The sequence below is a fragment of the Carassius auratus genome, unplaced genomic scaffold, assembly GCF_003368295.1.
Source record: "Carassius auratus strain Wakin unplaced genomic scaffold, ASM336829v1 scaf_tig00214021, whole genome shotgun sequence".
NCBI lineage: Eukaryota > Metazoa > Chordata > Actinopteri > Cypriniformes > Cyprinidae > Carassius > Carassius auratus.
The window spans coordinates 1302553-1324353 of record NW_020527496.1 but is presented as its reverse complement, the minus strand read 5'-3'; the positions used below and the strand labels follow the sequence as shown (position 1 = coordinate 1324353).

The 21801-nt window shown below is 38.2% G+C and overlaps 2 protein-coding genes across 2 annotated transcripts in view; both read right to left on the bottom strand.

Annotated features, from left to right (window-relative positions):
* Window positions 1-39: 39 nt before the first annotated feature.
* LOC113090839 (biogenesis of lysosome-related organelles complex 1 subunit 4-like) lies at window positions 40-8153 on the bottom strand. The gene is made up of 5 exons (XM_026256453.1): window positions 7797-8153; window positions 3032-3103; window positions 2609-2710; window positions 2370-2504; window positions 40-828 (listed from the first exon to the last, which is right to left on the bottom strand). The coding sequence occupies exons 1-5, from the start codon at window positions 8100-8102 to the stop codon at window positions 733-735; spliced, it is 711 nt and encodes a 236-aa protein (XP_026112238.1). The 5' UTR covers window positions 8103-8153; the 3' UTR covers window positions 40-732.
* Window positions 8154-10213: 2060 nt separating this feature from the next.
* LOC113090771 (partitioning defective 6 homolog gamma-like) overlaps window positions 10214-21801 on the bottom strand; it is a 44985-nt gene continuing 33397 nt past the window's right edge. Inside the window, exon 3 of the mRNA XM_026256356.1 lies at window positions 10214-12858. Coding sequence (XP_026112141.1) covers window positions 11849-12858 — 1010 coding nt within the window. The 3' untranslated portion in view covers window positions 10214-11848. The remainder of the gene's footprint in view (window positions 12859-21801) is intronic.

Genomic DNA, 21801 nt, shown 5'->3' with positions numbered 1-21801 from the left:
TGTGACCATATCGAGTAATGCAATGTAGTTACTTTATAATAGGCTACATTTGGAAATTTATTACAAATAGACAATCATTATCACAATTATCTAACAATTCGCATAACACAACTGTCCATGGAGATTTAAGTAGAAAAGTAAATGGTCCATGACAATATTTGTTGTGCCGATTGTTTGGCTGAGTGTGGCACTGAATGCTACATCATAACCCAGAGTCGATGACACCGGTTACATTAATTCGTTACATATTCGTTGTCAACATTTGCCAGACACCAAATCTGAGACCTTAATATCAGTGATAAATAGCAACAGTGACAGTAGTGCAAAAAGATCTCAAGCACTGGAAGAGAAGACTGAGGGCAAAACAATTATAAAGCTGTAAAACTATGTACAAGTTGGAGTAAAAATCATATAAACGTTTCAACTGATGTTCTGACATTTTTTGAGCATGCTTTCCCATTTATAAGAAACATTGTCAGGCTTCCTGGAGAGGCACTTCAGGAAAAAAAAAAAAAAAAAGTTAAAACCAAAGCTTCTGTTGGTTATAAAACTAGCTGCCATTAGACTGCCTACTAAAACAACAGTTGGCTTTGATCAGGATTCCTTCAATAAGCTGCAGATAAAGTGACTGTAAAATGTGTGTGTTTGCATGTGAAAGCAGGCAGCACTGCTGATGTTGGAGAACCCTGGGCTTGGTTGGTTCTTCATGAACTCAATATGATAGTCTCTCTTTCACTGCTCAGACTGAGGTTTAAAGTAATCTTCTGTCCTGAATACACTGGGAAGCTCTTGATGTCTTTGTGATTGTCTTCTTGGGCTAGCGGGTTTCTGAAGACAGAGAAGAGGAAGTATTTGTTACCAATTGTACAAGTTTTTAAGGCACGCCAAATAATAATGGCAGGCATGTCTATACAACCCCAATTCCAGAAAAAGTTTTGTAAAATGCAATACAATCAAGTATCTGTGATTTGTTAATTCTCTTTTACTTTTATTTGATTGAGAAAGTGCTGAGAAAAGATTTCCAAAGCTTCACTGACCAACTTTTTGTAAATACAGACATTTTGATTGCTGCAACACACTCCAAAATAGTTGGGACAGAGGCAAAATAAAAGTGAAAAGGTTACAGAAAATCCAAATTAAACTGTTTTGAAACTGTTCACAGTAAGAAAGTGAATTGGTAATAGGTGAGGGATCTTAAATAAAAAGCAACATCTCAGTCTTTGCAAGCCAAGGTGTATCATAACTCAGCCAAATTTAATAAGAAAACCAATCAAAAATCACATTTCTCAATGCAAAATTGCAAATAATTTAGGTCTTTCACCAACTACCATACATAATATTGTGAAAAGATTCAGGGGATCCAGACAAATCCCTTTCTGTGTAGAGCAAAAACAGGAAACCTCAGGTGAATTTGTGTGACCTTTGAGCCCTCAGATGGCATTGGATAAGAATCCTTCATGTTGCGGTGTTAAATATAGGCTCAGGAGTACTACAGAAAACCACTGTCACTTAACAGTCTGCCGCTGCATCAGTTAATGCAACCTGAAACTCGGTTTCTTGAGGAGAAAGCAATACATCAGCTCTCAGCAGGGAGGCCTTGGGCTTCTGGGCTTGAACTCATCTCAGATAGTAAAAAATTAATTGTGTGCTGTACTCAGATGAGTGGACATTTCAACTAGTTTCTGGGAAAAATGGACCATCCAGACTTTTACCAGCGACAGATGACAAAGCAAAGCAAAGGTCTGTCATGATATGTGGCTACAGCACAGCAAACAGAATGGGTGACTGGCAAATGTGCGATGGTCCCATTTAATCATATATTGGGACTGTACAGAGACATATACTGCCGTCAAGATGACGTCTTTCATGGGAAGTCCATGGTTATTAGATCAAGACAATGCCAAGTCTCATTCTGCATGTGCTACAACAGAGTGGTTACGTAGACACAGAGTGAATGCACAAGACTGATCGGTCTCCTATTGAAAATGTACAACTAGTCATGAAAATGAGAATCAGAGAACGACAATCACAGATGGCTGAGCATCTGAAGCATTGAATCGAGCTAGATTGGACAAAAATGTTGTTTGCAAAACTTTAACAATTACTATCCTCAATTCCCAAACAATTAAACCCTGACTTAAAAGGAAAGTTGATGTGACAGTGTTAAACATGCCTCTGTCCCAGAGTGTGTTGCAGAAATCAAAATCAAGGTTTGTTTATATTCACAAAATAAAAGTAGGTAGGTAAGTAAGTGAAAACATTAGACATTTTTCTTTGTACTTTAGTCAGTTCAATAAAGGTTAAAGAGAATGAACAAATAACATATTCTTGATTTTATGGACCTTGGGTTTAATATATAAAGACCTCACATTTAAAAAACCTGGTACGGCCATTGTGCGGAAGATCTTTTTGAAGGCGCCTGGTATTGTCCCAACTTCACCTTCGACTTGAGTTACTTGTTCTTCCATTTCACTGACATTGACTCCAACCATTTTGACAAAGGCCTGAGAATTAGACAGCACACTTGAAACAACAACAAAAATGTCCATTTATCAGCATGGTTTACTCTTTAAACTTGACATGTTTGGACAGCATTTAAAGTTATTACCTCCAATTTGTCAATTTTTTGGTAAATCTCTCTCATCTCTTCAGATTTTCTTTGTATCTGTGGTAGGTTCTCATTGACCACCTGTGAGGTGTCATTTCGAATCTATTAAAGAAAATGAAAAAGTTATCTAGAATACTAATTTCTTTGCAGAATTGTAAGTAAAACACAGATGGCCACAGTGCTTATTAAAGCAGAGGTTAGTGCTGTAGTTGTTAAACTTAATTTGTGTCGGATAGTCGGCTAGGCAACATTTAAACTAATTAAAAATTATTAGTAAAAGTTTTAGGTGTCGTTAACAATAACAACACTTCTTATTGGATAAATGATGAATAAAAAAAAAAAATGCATTTCATAAGTGTGGTCTTGCATTGAAAACTTTCTACACTAACTTGTTCAAATCCATAGAAAACACATTGGTCTTACCATATCAAGCATACCAACAAACTCATCGACTCTTGTAAGCATTTCCTCCAGGCTTTTCTCCAAGCACAGGACCTGCACAGCAAAAATCACATGATATACTGCAAGTATAATTGCGTGTACACGTGATAGAAACATTTAGATGGACAAACGGTTTCTTCACTTGCTACCTTGTAAAATAACAGGACCATAAAGAATTCAAGTCATGAGTCAGGAATTTAATATAATTCAGTCAGCAGTGCGGAGAACAAGTCAGTCTTTCTTTATGCCATATCAATAAATTAGCCTTGATTTAGTAATTACTGTGCTCCAACAGGATGAGAACACAGAAATAGTCATTTTCATCTTGGATCACTTGAGGATGAGTAAATATTCAGCAAATTTATATTTTTTTGTAAACCATTCCTTTAAGCCTGAATGTGTGTGTGTGTGTGTGTGTGTGATATAGATATATATACACACACACACACACACACACACAAAACCTAATAAAAAATAATTATTAATTAATAATAATAATAATAATAATAATAATTATTATTATTATTATTATTATTATTATTATTATTATTATATAGTCATAAGTCAAAAGACAAAACAATAAGTCAAAACCTCATAAAAAAAAAGAAATATATATATATATATATATATATATATATATATATATATATATATATATATATATATATATATATATAATATATATATATATATATATATATATATATATATATATATATATAGTTTTTTTATTTTTATTTTTTTTTAGGTTTTGTCAGACGAAAACTCATCCTGGAATCCTAAATTTGTTCCGCTTGCTTCAGGACATTCTCTTGTAGAACTTTCAGGTGTAACCAAGAGTTCCATAAATTAGGAAATGTAACCCTCAGCCCATGCTAGAAAGGCCTGCCGATGTCACAAAGAACATGACCTGCTTTTGGAGTGACTTTGGTTGGACAACCACTCCCAAGAAGAGCAACAGGAGTTTTGAATTTCTTCACACTGTACTCCATTCAATTCTTCACAAAAGGTTTTGTCATCATTTTCAGCCCGGTTAACTTAAACTTTCTTTTTTGACAGAAGTATGGCCAAACCCAGGTTCATGTTCTTCAAAAGAGCAGGGGGCGCTAAAATCACATGATTTTAATCCCATGAACTAAAACAACTGACTTCAATTATCTCTTTACATGAACAGACAACGTTCAGGTTCACATGCTTTCTCAAACAAATATGGTTTAAAAATACAGAGATGTGGTATTATTTGTTTAACTTGATTCTCTTAATCTATACATACAGGACTCCGATCACAAGTGTACTTCAACTAGAATCACTTTATTCCAATTAGCATCTTAAAGTGTAATTATGTGAGGAATCTGATATTATAGTCATGGGAGTAACCATATACAGAACGCCAACGTGTCAAACACACTCAAAATAAATATAATCCAAAGCGACTTTCAAGGCATTCAAGATAAACTGTTCATCTGTTTATAATTAACTTAGACAAGCAGAGTGATACAAACAGTGAAAAACTACAAATTCAAGGTTCTTTTTTTTTTTTTTGCATGTCCAGATGTGTCTGCATGTTACATTGTTTTACCAGTAGATGGAGACAATGGCTCTCATCCAAAGAAAATTGTGTGGATTACTCATATTCATAAACACAAGAACTTCTCACAAAAAGAGAGACCAATTGATAAAAAGAAAATTGACTTACGAGTCAGTTTCTGCATTTTTTTTTTTTTTAATTGACAACATTTTAACAAGTTATGGATGAATCATGATTTGTTTGTAAAAGTGTTCAAATGCACATATGATGCACATATGATGCACATATTTGCACGTACACAGTTAGTGAATAGGACCCACTCTCTGACCGAATATGCCTACTTCCATACTATATAACAAGCAAAAACAGTATGTGAGCCGAGTAGCATGTCCAAATTCACAGTATACTAATCTGTACTCAAAAGTTAAAAAAATAAATAAAAAAAAAACGAGTTCTGGAATTTTACCAGTAGGATTTTTTAACTGGAATGTCAGAGTCAGAGTTCTGATTATGGAACTTGAAGGAACCACTTCAACCCTGAGTTGAGAACCCAATATGCCGGCTCAGCACATTAACATAAGAGTAAGAGTAATAATATATTGTTTATTAGCACTCAATGAACTCAGTGGTGCACACACTAACCAACCTCTATCTGTGAACATTTGTCATTATTTGTGCAAATTATTGTATGATGCGGTTTTCATCAACTGTTACACTAACAATGTATGTGTCCATCTTGTAGGGATGGTCGGTGCCACTTATTTTGTTTTTGATACAATACCGATACTTTCAAAGGCCAGTATCGTTATGAATCCCGATCCCCCTAAACTGAACTTTTAAATATTAAAATGTATAAAATTATTTAATTATTAAGACTAAAATAGGTAATTGATGCCCATTTAACATTATTTGAATGTTATTTTAACATTCAATACGCCTTAATTACAACTTATTAGATAATTTATTTTTTTTTACCCTTCGTTAAAATATGTTTACTGTTGTGGTAACCACAATCTACAAATACTATAGTAAAACCATGGTTCATTATCATAAGGGACTGCCAGCTGCACCCATAAAATGCATCCCTGACAGTGTATTATTTATATTAACATACAGAATATAACATGATCAATATGAACTTCTAACATTCAGTTTAAATAAATGTAGTTGCACAAACTATAGTCTACAATTTGAATTTGTTTATTGTGAAATTGTTTATTGAGATTCTCTGACCTCTGATAAAATAGTTCTGGACTGCGTTTCACCAAAGCATCAGTGGTTTCTCATGGTACTTCTGGGAAAAGCAGCCCTGTTTGAATGCACTGTCAGCAGTGAGCGAACGCTCTCACTGATTGATTAGTTCTGTCTTGCAGCATTTGTGTGTGTTCAGAATGAGCAGTAAAATAGTTCTGTCCAACACAAATTTTAACTAACAGATGTTGTTTAATTCATTGCATATTGTACGCATTAAATCTATTGTTAAATTAACAAATGCACCGGTATTTTAAAATCACTCAAATCAACTTTAGCATTACTTCAGTATTGATATGCCCATCCCTACTTTCTTTACCAGCTTTACTGGAACTTGGGTGTGATGTCACTGCCAGCTCAGACTTTCGAGGTAAATGGAATGCAGCAATTAAACAGAAATGCACTCAGATGACCTACTACATAGATCCAGTGAGATTATGAAGCATGCATCCGATGGACACTTTACTATCCCATGAGGCCACGGGAGAGGATTTGAGAGTGTCAGTGAAGCAATGCAACTGATTCCATAGGGTCACATGAAAATGACATGGAAGATGTAGTGAAGCCATTCATAATATATAGACATACTTCTCTTATTGGCCACAAAGTGTGTTTTAAACCAAATGTTGTACCTGTTATACAAAATCATTCAGAGTCATTGAATCCTTCATTCCGATTCCCCCAAAAACACTGATTATTTCAGGATCAAAACACCGCTACTGTGTGAAACAAGCTGATTCATCTGGAATGATTTCTGTTGGTGGAAATAAACATCTGGCAATATTGCCATGATAAAAATGATTCTGTTGTGAAGTAAATACTACGGAAAAACAAAAGTAATATCAATGCAAAAAGGTTAATTCAGGCAATAATAATAATAATATAAAAAAAACAGCAAATTATTTTTTTAGTACTCAACTCAAACTTGTTAAAGCATAAATATCAGCATTATAAAATTAAAACCTTTTCTGATACTGGTGGTGTTCCCATTATGCACTGGGGAATGATTATTAAGAAGGCTGATTATGGGTGGGTTCCAGCTGTATTTACAATGTTTATCATTGATTTTCTGTTTCGGTTTAGTAACATGCTATTTTGTTACAACAGGGGTTTATATTCAACCCACAAATGACACATTCATACTCAGAATGTTACCATTGCTGTGTACCAAGTATAAGTTTGTTTTCGGACAGTGCCACATTAATAGAAGTGAAGTGAAGTGACATTCAGCCAAGTATGGTGACCCATACTCAGAATTTGTGCTCTGCATTTAACCCATCCGAAATGCACACACACAGAGCAGTGAACACACACACACACACACACACTGTGAGCACACACCCGGAGCAGTGGGCAGCCATTTATGCTGCGGCGCCCGGGGAGCAGTTGGGGGTTCGATGCCTTGCTCAAGGGCACCTAAGTCATGGTATTGAAGGTGGAGAGAGAACTGTACATGCACTCCCCCCACCCACAATTCCGTCCGGCCCGAGACTAGAACTCACAACCCTTCGATTGGGAGTCCAACCCTCTAACCATTAGGCCACGACTTCCCATAATTATGTGGATGTTGATTTTACTGAATTCTATATGTGAAATTAAATATAATCACGTAACATTTACTTAATTTCTTTATGAATGTTAAATTCAACAGGTTGTACAGAGTAGTAACAGCAGTAAAATTTACTTAAAATATGTTAAAGTATTTTATCAAGCAAATTCTAAAAGTTTTTTTTTTCCTAGTGTAATGTCAAAATTAAATTCTTGTTCACATTTACAATTGTGCTCTAGTCATATTAAATCACAGCTGCGCCAATATTCATAACAGCATGCTTGACTTATGTAATAATATAATAGTATATATACCAAGCTGTATAGAATAATCTGAAGTTTATCGTGGCCTGATTTTATTGTTTACATTGGTGTTTGGCCATTATTATGTGTTAAACAGACGTGCCAAAAGCTCCGTACCTCTTCTCCCGCGCTGGCTCTGATATAAGAGGAGTAAGTGACGGCTGTGTGTGTGAGCAGCTCGTGGTCATCATGTGTCTGCTCCGGCTCGCTTTGGTCCTGGGCTTCTCCGGCTGCTGAGCTCGGGCTCTGGGCCACTGCAGCGCCGAAACTCGGGCTCTGAGACACAGAGCCGCTGCTCAGGGCCTCGCTCACCATAGACAGGCTGCTGGCGCTCTGGGACACGATACCGCTGTCTCTGCTCACCTCCGCGCTGGACTCCTCCAGCGGTGACAGCACCGCCGCCCTGTCAAAGCGATGCTCCATGTTTCTCTGGCCACGACACTGCTCTTGTTTATGTGGAAGTGAACGCAGAGCAGCAAGTGCGCATGCGCGGGTTTAACAGCCAATCAGTGAACGGGTTGGCCACATGTTCGTCATGTGATATTCAGGGGTCAAAATAATAATAATAATAAATATAATAATAATAATAATAATACAAAGAAAGATATTACATTTGTTGTTGTTTTACTTTTTTTTTATGTTATCATTTATGGTAGATTAACTGACACTGGCGTTTCCTGTCCAATGATGATTTATAAAACGATTTTATTTAAAGTTGTTCATGAAAGTTCCCTGATCGCTTAACCGGTTAACTGTCACCTGGCCCCTCGGTGGGCCCCATACATTTACTTCACTATATTACAATTAAATCATAATCTAATCATGACAAACCTAAAGGACCTAAACCTCACTCACCTAAAGGATTATTAGGAGCACCATACTAATACTGTGTTTGACCCCCTTTCGCCTTCAGAACTGCCTTAATTCTACGTGGCATTGATTCAACAAGGTGCTGAAAGCATTCTTTAGATATGTTGGCCCATATTGATAGGATAACATCTTGCAGTTGATGGAGATTTGTGGGATGCACATCCAGGGCACGAAGCTCCTGTTCCATCACATCCCAAAGATGCTCTATTGGGTTGAGATCTGGTGGCTATGGGGGCCATTTTAGTACAGTGAACTCATTGTCATGTTCAAGAAACCAATTTGAAATGATTCAAGCTTTGTGACATGGTGCATTATCCTGCTGGAAGTAGCCATCAGAGGATGGGTACATGGTGGTCATAAAGGGATGGACATGGTCAGAAACAACGCATTTAAACGATGCCCAATTGGCACTAAGGGGCCTAAAGTGTACCAAGAAAACATCCCCCACTCCATTACACCACCTGCACAGTGGTAACAAGGCATGGTGGATCCATGTTCTCATTCTGTTTACGCCATATTCTGACTCTACCATCTGAATGTCTCAACAGAAATCCAGACTCATCAGACCAGGCAACATTTTTCCAGTCTTCGACTGTCCAATTTTGGTGAGCTTTTGCAAATTGTAGCCTCTTTTTCCTATTTATACTGGAGATGAGTGGTACCCGGTGGGGTCTTCTGCTGTTGTAGCCCATCCGCCTCAAGGTTGTGTGTGTTGTGGCTTCACAAATGCTTTGCTGCATACCTCGGATGTAAAGAGTGGTTATTTCAGTCAAAGTTGCTCTTCTATCAGCTTGAATCTGTCGGCCCATTCTCCTCTGACCTCTAGCATCAACAAGGCATTTTCACCCACAGGACTGCCACATACTGGATGTTTTTCCCCTTTCACACCATTCTGTGTAAACCCTAGAAATGGTTGTGTGTGAAAATCCCAGTAACTGAGCAGATTGTGAAATACTGAGACCGGCCCATCTGGCACTAACAACCAAGCCACTCTCAAATTAAAACACCTTTCTTTCCCATTCTGACATTCAGTTTGGAGTTCAGGAGATTGTCTTGACCAGGACCACACCCATAAATACATTGAAGCAACTGCCATGTGATTGGTTGATTAGATAATTGCAGTAATGAGAAATTGAACAGGTGTTCCTAATAATCCTTTAGGTGAGTGTATATGGTTGGTAAAAAAAATATGTAGGAAAAGTAATAGATTAATTTATGGCAAGAGTGCACCTCAAAAACCTACATCACAACAGGAGTTCTGATATTTGTCCCAAAAATAAATAAATAAATAAATAAATAAATATATATATATTTCTCTATCACACTTTAGAAATAATCAGAAATTATATATCACTTGGAAACATAAAATCTCAAAATTCATCATTTGAAACCAATTTTAAATTCAAAAACTGCATTACCATGAAGATGGTACATCCAAATCATGTTACAAAATGTTTTCAGTCATGAATTATAAAAATTTAGACTTTCAAGTCAATGCTCAAAAATGTGGGTGACAGTTAAAAGGTTAAAATAATGTAATGAAAGAACAACAAAATGCGTTTGTCCATCTCAGAATTTTATTATGGATTTTTCTTTTTTTTTTTAAAAAAATGATTGACATCAGTAAAAACTATTTAGACAATATTCACATGTTTTTTTTTTTGTTTTTTTTTTTGTACTAAATGGGCTTTAAACTACCACTTTAAATGTGGTTCGACTGCCCGACAAATATATCGTGCTTTGAGGACCATTTAGACACTGAACTTTAATGCATTAACCATAAATATGACGCTGAAACTGTCCTTCCAAGACTGACTTAAGACCCAAGACAAATGTTGAACACATTTCTCAAGAAATCTGCTTTTTTTAGCTCGTCTTGTTTTGGATTTATATGAATTTTATTTAATGTTAATAGAAATACACATATAAGATGAACCAAGACATGAACGGCAATGCACAAAAAAAAAAAGAAGATTTTTCAGCAAAAGATAGGCAGTCTAGGCAGTGACCAGCAGATGGCGACTCACAACTAATATTTTTCGACTCGCACACGCACGTGTTATACCATGTCCCTGCTTTAACCAAAAGGAAAATATCTCCAGTGGACAGATCCAAATACTTGGTCTGTTTGAGTGAACTATGTCTGTAGGAAGGGCAGTAAGGCACATAAATGGTGGATATGAAGGTAAGTCTTTGTTCAAGAAGACAAAAGCGAGGCAGTCAAAGTAAAAAAAGGTACATCCACAGTGGTTTTAAATTATATACAAAAGTTATTCCAGACTCTCTCTCTATAAACAAAATTACTGGGTATAAACTGTGCATTCCCAATGTAAAACAGGATGATATAAGACTTTATCCATTTAATAGCTTAAGTTTGACTACTTAAAGGGACAGTACTCCCCAAAATGGAAAATTCTGTCATCATTTACTCACCCTCAAGTTGCTCCAAACCTTTAAGAGTTTCTTTCATCTATTGAACACAAAAGCAGATTCTTACTTTCGAAGAATGTCACTAAGCAAACAGTCAACGGTAGTCACTGACTAAAACAAACAAACAACTTTGAAAGTCAAAGAAGAAATAAACTTACAGGTTTGGAGCAACTTGACGGTGAGTAAATCATGACAGAATTTTTATTTTGTAGTGATCTATCCCTTTAAGCAGGGTCAGTGGCTACATCAACATTAAATATCTGAGTGGAGGTCAGAAGTGAGGCTTCATTAGCATTGAGGTGACATACAGATGTACTAAACACAGCAGATATGCATCACCAAAAGATCATGATAATTCATATAAATGCTATTTAGTTATTAACTTGGATTGGGCAGGGCAAACAAAGTGTTTGTATTTATGATTAAGTGTAAATTCATTTTGCCATTTGCACATTGTAACTGGCTTTTCTATTACGCTGGGGCAAATACTTGTTTTCAGATACAAAGCGTAAACAGAAGACAAAAGTAGCACAGGTCTAAGCCCAATTTCTGGTCCCAAGAGACATTTAGAAAACATGATTAAAATGATCCAGAGCTAAACAAGAACTGAGAAACACCGATAGACAAGATAAAAAAAGTGGTTCTGCTTAGAAAAAGAGACATGCCACTAAATCTGAAAGATTTGTGACAGTTAAGACATTACAACATAGAAAAACATTTAAAAGAGTAAAATTCCAGATATTGTTTCTGTTAAATTATTCATTAATCAAAACCCTTAAGGTTTGGTGATGTTCAAAGTGGAGTCTAATGTCCCAGGCTGAAAGGCAGAGTCTCTGGGAGGGCTGGATTTTTTAAGGAGAGTATATGTATTATAGAGTGATGACTGTGCCATCCTCCTCCACCCCTCCTCTGGGTAAAGCCAGGCTGTGACGGGGGTCTGTCCTCAGGCTACTGAGGATTTTGTGTAAGCTGCCATTGCTATCCCGCATAGAGGGATTGCTGCTGTGGTAGGAGTGGTGTTGGAGGGTAAGGTCCTTGTGCAACTTGTAACTCAAACTATTGTGCACTGTGCCATTGAAGCTCGGTTGAGAATGGAAAGAGGCTGTGGACACTGTGGATGGTGGCCTTGTTTGGGGTCGTGTAGGGGGGCTGGGTGGGGTCACGGTGGTTGTTTGTGTCTGGGACCGGGATGCAGTTGAAGCTACCGAGGCATTGGAGCGTCGTGATGGCCTCTTGATGTTGCTCTCAATTACAATGTCCGACTCCTCGTCGCTCTCCAGATCCTCTGGGCTGTAGCCAAGAGAGATGGCGGTGGCACCAGTGGGAGCGGTGATGGCGGGGTATCCCACCGAACCGCTGCTGTCGGATGACTGACCAGAGCTGCCCGAGATACGACTGCTTCGCACCACATTGTTGCGCTGGTTCACCGGCTTCACGGTCACGATAAGGTTGTGGCTGTTTGCAATCATCATGTCAGTCACCTGGTCCAACGTTTTTCCTGTGACCTCGATGCCATTGACCTCCAGGACCTCATCATTGACGGCCAGCAGGCCCGTGCTATCGGCCAGGCCTCCAGGTACCATACGGGAAATGAAGATACCTGGGACCTTCTCCAAGCCATGGGGAGTAACACGAACACTGGTTCCATCACGGATGTAGAATCCCAGGGGCTTGTCCGAGCCATGCCGATAGAGCCGAACTCTCCGGTGAGATTCAGGAAGGATGTCCACGTCAATAATGGACGACACGGGACGGAAATCCTGAGGCATGCCGATGCGGATGTGGGGCCGTTTGCGGTTCAGGTCGTTGCGAAGAGTGACCACGGCCTTCTTTTTCCGGGTCAGAGTGCTGGTGCCAAAGCTGCTGTAGTCAACCTCTTCTGCAAGAGAAAACAAGAATGACAACTGTTAATACTTTTGCACTTGAAGCTTAAGACTAAAGTACAGAAATGTACAGAAACATGGTAAACCAAGAGAACAGATCAGTCAGATAAACTTTAACCTTAGTACTGTTCATATGAAGTTGATGAGGACAAGAGTGCAAATCTAATCAGACCTGCCTGACGGTTTATACCCCTCAATACCCCCATGGATTATGATTGAACATGTTTTTTTCTAACAAAAAACACGAGGCCACCTTGGAGGCCATCATTATAAAAACAAAACCTCAACTGTTGTAGGTATTCAAGCAGAGATGAAGTTATCCACATGTTCTTATGTACCCTGATAAGTGCTGTATGAACTCCATGCTACTGGAGCAAGTAGATTAAGAGATCAAGTGTGATCACAAATCCTACGAACACATACAACACATCTTAAAGCAGAACTGAATTGCCCCAATAAGGACGGGGACCTGCTTACCAAGGTGAGGTTACTTGTGAAGCTAATCACAGAATATAATTTGAGGAGCAGAGTGTTTTAATGAGGCTTTGCTATGAACACTAACATAACTTGCTTCAAAAACAGCCCCCCTCTGTGCTGAGTCAGACAGCAACCACACCTGGACTGTTCTTTGTCTATATAAGGTACAGTTTTCAGCGCAAGTTTAACAGATTTCTCAGGGATATACAGGCAAGAAAATGCCCACCTTCTGTTCAATTACTCTTTAAATACATTTTTAAATGCTTTTAAAAAGCTTCCGAAATGATCAAAGCATCCAGCCGCAGTTGTTCTTAGTTTGGCTCTTTGGTGGCCTGATTATTATGATCGAGTCCAGACAGGCTTTTTTGTATGTCCTGGAATTTTCACAACTGCAAGTCTCTTGATAGAAAACACACTGAAGTGCTTCTGCTTCTGGCTTTCATCAGGACTCAACTGTCTTCTTCTTATGTCTTCTTCTGAGAAGAACTATGAACACCTAACGGAACACGCAGGAACTTAGGGACTGGTTTTCTTCTTCTTTTTTTTTGGGAACTGGTGTACTTCGTAAATAAGCAAATACAAAGTTGATCCTAAAGTCTGGAGGCTGAGACTTGGAGTTATACCAATGAATATATTGTTTTTCCAGGTTTGCCTGGCAGAAACTAGAGTGGATTTTCCATCCTGTCTCTCAGTGATCAGTCTGGGTTGGTATCGGCATAGACCCAATGTGGATTCTTTAACCTCCAATGGGACTTAGAGAGAGGGCAAGCCATTAAGTCACCAAGCCTAAACTACTCTTGACAGAGTAATCCTCGCTGCACTGATGCATTATGGGAAAACAAATTCACCTCAGTGATCTAAGGCTGGCTGTTTCCAGAAAGTTTTAGGGTAACGTGAATGGCTCAGTGCCTACCAGACAGAAAACAAAGTCTACAGGTTCAAGGTGGTTTCATTAATTGGCAGTTTTCAGTAAAGAGAGGGATGTTGAGTCAATAGCTGATGAACAACATGCCCAAATCATTATTTCATACATTCTTTTATACAAACAAATGTTGCAAACCACAAACCAAAAATTGGTTTAGACACTAAATGGTATACATTTAGGTTATGGACATGACTAAATGCTAACTTGAGGTATTTCCCTCTCTCTCTCTCTCTTTTGAAAATCATTGATTTTCAAACCATAATTTGTCTTTTGGTTACAATCCTCAAAAAAGTAAGCCCACGGACTTCAAGTTTATTGTAAATATCCTGACGGCTTGATGGCCTTATAGCTTAAACAGTCAAATTTTAATTTTAAATAGGCTACCTATATAAACATCCTACACTTTATCCAGGAGCTATAATGACTTTCAAAAGAAGGAATGAAACCAACTGTAAAAGGGTGTTTGACAATATACCAGCACAGCAGTATTGCAAAAACATAAAAAATATAATACATAAATAAAAAGTTCTGAACTATTTTAACAGTTGATAAAACAGATCAGGCAATCAAGGCCTACAAACAGTCAAACCTACCCAGAGAAAGCATTTATCATATACTGTCATTAAATAGACAGCTCAGATTAATAAATTCATGTTTCAGTATTGTGCCTGGCACTGCATTCACCTGACTAGGCTCCATGGGAGGGGCCCAGTATCAGGGGTCACTGGAGATGTGGTTGGAATAAACCCTAAATTCCAGCACACTGTGCCCCAAACTAGGAAGGCAGTAGTTGTTCACAACTTGAGTCACAACCGAGAGGACCGCAACATGTTAAAAGCATAATTCATCAGTTGAGCGTTGCGTATGGCCCCCCTCAGCCACCCACGGGTGGGTGTGGGAAAAGAGAGTGGGCGAGGTCTCTGGCCATTGTTCATGTCGACCCATCTCTCGTTAACTTCCACACTGAAAAGGTCCCTTTTCAAGTTTTGCTGGATTTTTACAAACGCTCATAAAAGCAGGACTCAAAGGAGTTTTACGACCAATCATTATGCCTCCCAACACAGTTTATTTTCCCATTTTCTCCTGCATTTCCTACTGTGTGTTCTGGAGAAACTGCCAATGTGATCCACTTTCCTATTTCCAAAACACCCTGCCCAAATTCCTGTCTGGGTTCTATTATTTGTGCTTACTGTCACTTGTCATGCTGGAGAAAAATGCTCTTGGTGGGAGTCATCCACCAATGTCACAAGTGAATAAAGTGTTGTGCATTAGCATTGAGTGACAGAAAGTGCTAAGCTGCTAACACAATTCTGTATAACAATCACTTGCCTGTGAGGCCAATCAGCTTACAATGAGAAAACTATATAGAACCCTGAAAAACAGAACATTGGTTTCTAGAACATCGCCAAACTACCAGGAGAAAGAAAGGGAGCTCTAATGTGAACTTGCATAGATTATCTGATTATATACATATAAAGCAGGCACAGGTACTAGAGGGTTCATCATAGTGCAGATTCAGGGGTAGAGTCCCTGGGAGAATCAGTCTGTGTTTGCTTTAAACCGCTGGACTCAAATTTCCCTGGATGAATGGACCGATGGCTTTTGGCTTCTTCTCGTGGCCCTGAGAGACATTAAAGGAGGAAGCCCCTCCTTCACGGGTGCACACTCAGCAGAGCTTTCTGTGCAGGCTCCTACACACCCCTATGGGTTTTAACTTGTGTTGCCCACAGTGCACTGACGTACACATCTGGGAGAAGTTAGCAGGCAGCGGTGAAGGGTGGAGACGCCGTCGGGAGATTAAGCACCCTTGCCATCTTTTTGCAATGTTGCATAAGGACTTCTTTTAACAGGTAAACAATCTACAAAAGTTATTTTAGACATTCCACCAAGTCTACCCTGGTCTTGAGAGGATTTCCGTTCACATGCTTCTCAATGCTGCTCTACACAAACCATCTGCATACAAAAACATATGCTTAGTGTTTAACCTTGTTCTCCACCCACTATATGTTCTGCAAGTGTGGCCAAGTTTAGGACATGACTGCCAAGAAGCCCTGAGCATGTCCTATCATTACGCGACAGAATCTCTGAGGCTGTACGTAATGTCCACAGAAATGTACAGTAAATAAAGAATATTACCAATGATCATGTAAAGCTCTGAGGCTGAAAGTAAATGTTTGCTCATGAAGTGTGTGTGGCGCTGGCAAAAATGAAAACGATGTGGAGAACTGAGGAAGACTGTCAGGAAGCAGAACATGGTTCAGGATGCACTGGCTGCCCTCTTCATGCTGTGGTGACTGTTGGTGATACCTGTATGACTTCTTATGCATGAGTCAGAGGAAACTGATTAGTTTCAACCCCAATGAACAATGGCAAAAGATGGCCCAGGTTGAAAACGGCTGGGAATCACGGCTTTGAGAGTCAACAAAACTAAATGAAACCATGTGGCTCGAGATGATACATTGATGTGTAAAGACACAAAATGATCGGTCTGTGCAAGTAACTGAACAGTATTTACATTGTTTTTTTACCTCTAATTTTCACCGCAATGTCCGAACTGTCCTGAGTGTGTTCTCAACAGCTGACTCCTGGCGCGTCATCTTCATCTCACTTTACGGCGGATCGCAGACTTATAAATGCATTACCGCCACCTATCTCTCAAATGGACCATTGACACTCCAAATTGAGATTGTAGATGGAGTGTCAATAGTCCATTTGAGAGATAGGTGGCAGTAATGCACTTATAAGTCTGCAAGCAAGAAGAAGAAAAAAAATGTCTCATGTGCAGACTGAAGAAGAAGATGCGAACAATCTCAGGACAGTTTAGACATTGGTTAAAATCACAGGTAAAAAAACGAATATACTGTTCCATTTCTTGCACAGACTGATCTTTTCTGTTTTTACACATCACTGTATCGTCAAGAGCCGCAGGGTTTAATTTGGTTTTGTTTATGTATGTTTTATGACTCTCAATGCCGTGATCCCATAAACCTACATTATAGGACTGACAGACTGCAACAGTTTCAGTTAGAAATCCAAGTTTGTGTTCTTCTGAATAAACAAACAAAGTCACCTACATCTTGGTTTCCCTGGGGGTAAGCACAGCAGTTAAACATAAAATTTTCATTTTGGGGTGAACTATCCCTATAAGTCTGTATTCGAACTAGGGATGTCAACGATTAATCGATGATCGATTAATTGTCGATAAGAGATGCAATCGATTAAGGCTATCAATGGTCGGTTAACCGATTCAATGTTGGGCTGCGTGCGGCTCATGCGCACTCAACACGTGCGAGCGGCTGTGAGTGATGGTGACAATATATAAAAGCATCATCATTCATTCAAAATGTACAAATTAAGCTTTTAATGTGATTTAAACTTTAAATTACATTAAAATAGAAACAACATAAAAGTTCTTCAACATTAAATGCAATAGAAATGTAGTTACTAATCATTTCATCAGATAACTGTTTTATATCGTGCGCTTTGCAGGGCTGCGGGACACAGTGACAGGACAGGTAGTCTATTCATTCCTACAACTTGTTAATTCATTCCTACGAATTATTAATGTGGCAATTGTCCATGTTTCATTAATTTTGTTCCCTAAATAACCCATGATTTAAGTGAAATAAGGGAACAAATTAATAAATCGAACGAATTCTTAATTCATGAAATCTTTAATTTCCCTTCCCATGTTTACCACAGTAAGAGATGCGAAAACAGTTATTAAAAGCGAAAGATAATAAAATAAACCTGGGAAATTAGAGGGTTAGACTATGAATATTTAGGAAAAGAAACAATGCCTAAATATACTGAATTTGTGGAAATTCGTGACCAACCGGCAAACCAGAACAAAGCCGCGTAAATGAAGACTATGGGGTCCAAAAGCATGGTCGCGATCTAACATTTTCCAGTTAACCTATTATTCCTCTAATAAACAAAGCTTTTATACCACACTTGTCATAATCAGATCTTATCATTTCTAAATAAATAATTGCTGGATTCAAAACAGCGATTAATAGGCGCTGTGACCGACACATTCCTGGAGCATTCACTGCTGTCACTAAACGATGACGCCGAGCATCGTTCACAAGTTTCTGCATGGACCTGACTAGGGCACAGGTTCTAAGCCCTGGGACAAAATGGGATGCTTTAAGGAAAATTTATAGCCTACTAAGTAATAGGCCCAACATAAAAATAACAATTTGTTTTCATGTTTTTTTTTTTTTTTTTTTTAAATAGGCAATGCGAAATATATCCGACTTAAATAGGCTAATTAAGATTAACGGATTTAAAACAGAAGTGTGGGCGCTCCATAAGTTCACAAAAAAAAAAAAAAAAAGGATGACAACGCATTCTGTTTGTTTGCTTTATTTTACAAGAGCACAAATCTTCTGTTTTTATTGTGAGTGTGCACAAATGAAAGTAAACACTTCTGCGGAAGATATATATATATATTTTTAATGTCTCAGCTGTTTCGATCGCCCCGGAGCCTGCTGCACACGTATATTCTAGCGATTCAAACTTACATCGCAGTCTGTTCATTATCAAAATAAAATGTCAACTAAACATTAAAAGGTTACACTGGTCAGTTTAAATAGACCGTAGTATACCGGTCCACTCTGCTGTTATGCCAAGGACGTTTTTGCTCATATGAAGAGGATCATCTTTTCCGTCTATATGCGAATGCGTTTTAAGTACAAGCCTAGTTTACATTATAAATAATAGTTTAACATTCAAATACATTGCGAATATGGAAACATTTCGATTTGTGCCGAATGAGACATGAGCAATAACCTCCAAATTAATCTAGCCAAAGCCGCGCTCGCTCATCCTCGTCTGCACGCATGCACTGTCACGATCTAATGCGCTGTATGCCGGATTTTTAAAAATCTGACATTTTCTAGGACAGAATCCAGCAGGATCAAATTAATGTGAGCAACTGTGTTTTGGTGCAGCAGCGCCGATGTAGTTCACTTAATGTGCAGCGCAGTCACACGCGCTCCACATTTCGGATAATTTTATTTTAAATACAATAATGTCCGTTGAAAACATTGCAATTGTGCTTTAAAATACAACAACGAGCACCACAAAACCATTTCAAGAGGTGCGTTCAGCGTTCTCCGTGCGGGATTGGAAACTGTCAATAAAGTAAAATGACCTCAAAAGTATGGCGCGCTCTCTTCATTTTATCAAATGATCATAATCTCATCTATTCATTTTATAATCCTGCTACTAGCATTTTATTCAGACTAAAACCTCTTTAATTCAAGTGAGAATTCGCGTTTTGTGTGTGTGTGTGTGGCTTTTGCACATCCTGTCATACCGCGGACTGCGTGCCTGCAATAGACGCATTTTGCAGTATTATGGTTAACGATTAATCGATTAATTGATCGTTAATTTAAACGACGATCGATCATGGAAATAATCGAAATTTGACATCCCTAATTCGAACTATAATTGCCTTTGGTGGGATCTCTAGACCTAGTACCAGGTTCAAAGCTGGTGTGACTTCTAAAGGAATAGTTCATCCAAAATTGAAAATTATTCCATAATATTCTCACACTTAAACCATCCGAGGTCTAATTTAGAACATTGCCAAATTTGGAGACTGATACTAATACAAATCTAGAGTATAGCCAAAATAACTCAAGAGAGGGATTAATTCTCACCTTTGTTTCCACTACAACGATGTCATACATCAATACTTGACTTACTCGTCACCATGGTAATTTCCGGAAGCAAGGGATAATAGTTTAAAAAGTTTTAAATATGGATATTTATCTTTTTACAGAAGGCTTTCATTAACTCACTGGAGTTTCAGAAACTCTGTCACCATTCAGTGCCATTACAAAGCTGATTAATAGTGACAACTGTCTGATATCTTGTAATACACCATTGATGTGCCATGAATGTAATCGCAGATATGCATTTAAAAAAATATTATAAGATGTGCTTGCCAACATAAATGCTATTGCTATTACTGGCATTCATTCTGGGTTAGCAATCTGTTGTAAACTCACCATTTATGCCTGATGGATGGTAAAATAGCAAACAACTGCCATGGATTTAGATTAAAAGAGGGACCGAAGCCATTTGCAGGGCTACTTAGGGAGTTAGGATGCTTTTGACTTGGCAACTAAGCAACCACTCAAAATTCCATAGAAACTGCATAGCAACACCCTGACAATGACCTACAAATGCGTAGCATTATGGCACCACTCCCTTTACATACAATCTAGTTCATAGTCTTCAGTGTTGGGGGAAACGTAATCAACTTGAGTTATGTAATCACATTACTTTTTAATTTACAAGAGAGTATCTGAGTTGCTTTTTCAAAAAATTACGCCACTTTGTTTTCCCATTTTTTGACAGACAAGTCTTCTGTCCCAATAATAGGAGAAATCAGTAGTACAGAGGCGTTGTGTGTGCTGTGTGAACATGGTGTAGTTCTAGACTAAATTTGAATGTGCATTAATTCATCCCACTCGCAAAAAAACAGATGTAGTATTCATCAAAGTGAATTAAAACAGTGAAATGCACTCACAATATGATGCAAACCTGCAATAATTAAATGTTAAATAACACAAATGTATCTAAATCACATTTTTTTAACCAATGTCTTTGCTGCTGGCCTTTGATGATCCAGTTCAGCCATACTAATAAACAAACATGACTTTAGATAAACTAACAATTGTGCTTCATTGTTTTTTATTGCTGAAGAGTGATGAACCTTTTTCTCCAGTGTTTTTCTCAACAGTACAGATGTGAATTTACTTTTCCTTCAGCCTGAGGTTTATTCATTACACTTTTAGGAGTGAAAGGACTTTTACATTTGCTATAAATAGAACATCTTAAACAATCAAGCCCTGGTCATATTTAAAAAGTAACGCAAAAGTAACTTAACGCATTACTTTCCATAAAAAGTAACGTAATTAGTTTATCTTTTAGAAAGTAATGCAATATTGCAATGCATTACTTTCCCCAACACTAATAGTATTCTATTTCAACTGCTTTACTGTGGTCAGGTGACACTTCGTTGTATTTCAGTAAAAATGCAATGCCAATGAAAGAATGATACATTAAAATCCAATTCACATTCAGTGCAAGTGGAGGGAGCAATGATATCCTGAAACTCCCATCAAACTCAGATTTGCTATCTGCTACACGGTACTCCTGCAGCACTCCCAGAGGTCATGCCGTGTGGGTTTGAGTCATCAGTGATGAGCGGGTGAGTCCTCATCTGGCTCTGACTTCATCCTGCATTTAAGATGATCCCATCCCCCCAAACAAGCTGCTAAGTGAGACGTTCCAGATCTGCTCTCTAATCTCTCACTGTAACGGGTGACAGCAAACAGCACCGGGTTCAGAGGGGGTGGAGGAATGAGGGGGGATTAAGGTGTTAATGACACTCGCAATCTGTCCCTTGAAAGCTTTTCGTGGAGGAAAAAAACACTAAGTTAATCAGATAAACAGGGTTAAAAGATTCCTCGCACCTAAGACGAGCTAACTAACTTCTAGGGAAATGCATTTAGGTTCA

Excerpts from the sequence above, each read along its gene's own strand:
- LOC113090839 (XM_026256453.1), bottom strand. The coding sequence starts at position 8,102 with ATGGAGCATCGCTTTGACAGGGCGGCGGTGCTGTCACCGCTGGAGGAG. Across the intron at positions 3,104-7,796 it reads GAGCCAGCGCGGGAGAAGAG|GTCCTGTGCTTGGAGAAAAG; the intron begins GTACGGAGCTTT and ends TTTGCTGTGCAG. Across the intron at positions 2,711-3,031 it reads TTGTTGGTATGCTTGATATG|ATTCGAAATGACACCTCACA; the intron begins GTAAGACCAATG and ends TTTCTTTAATAG.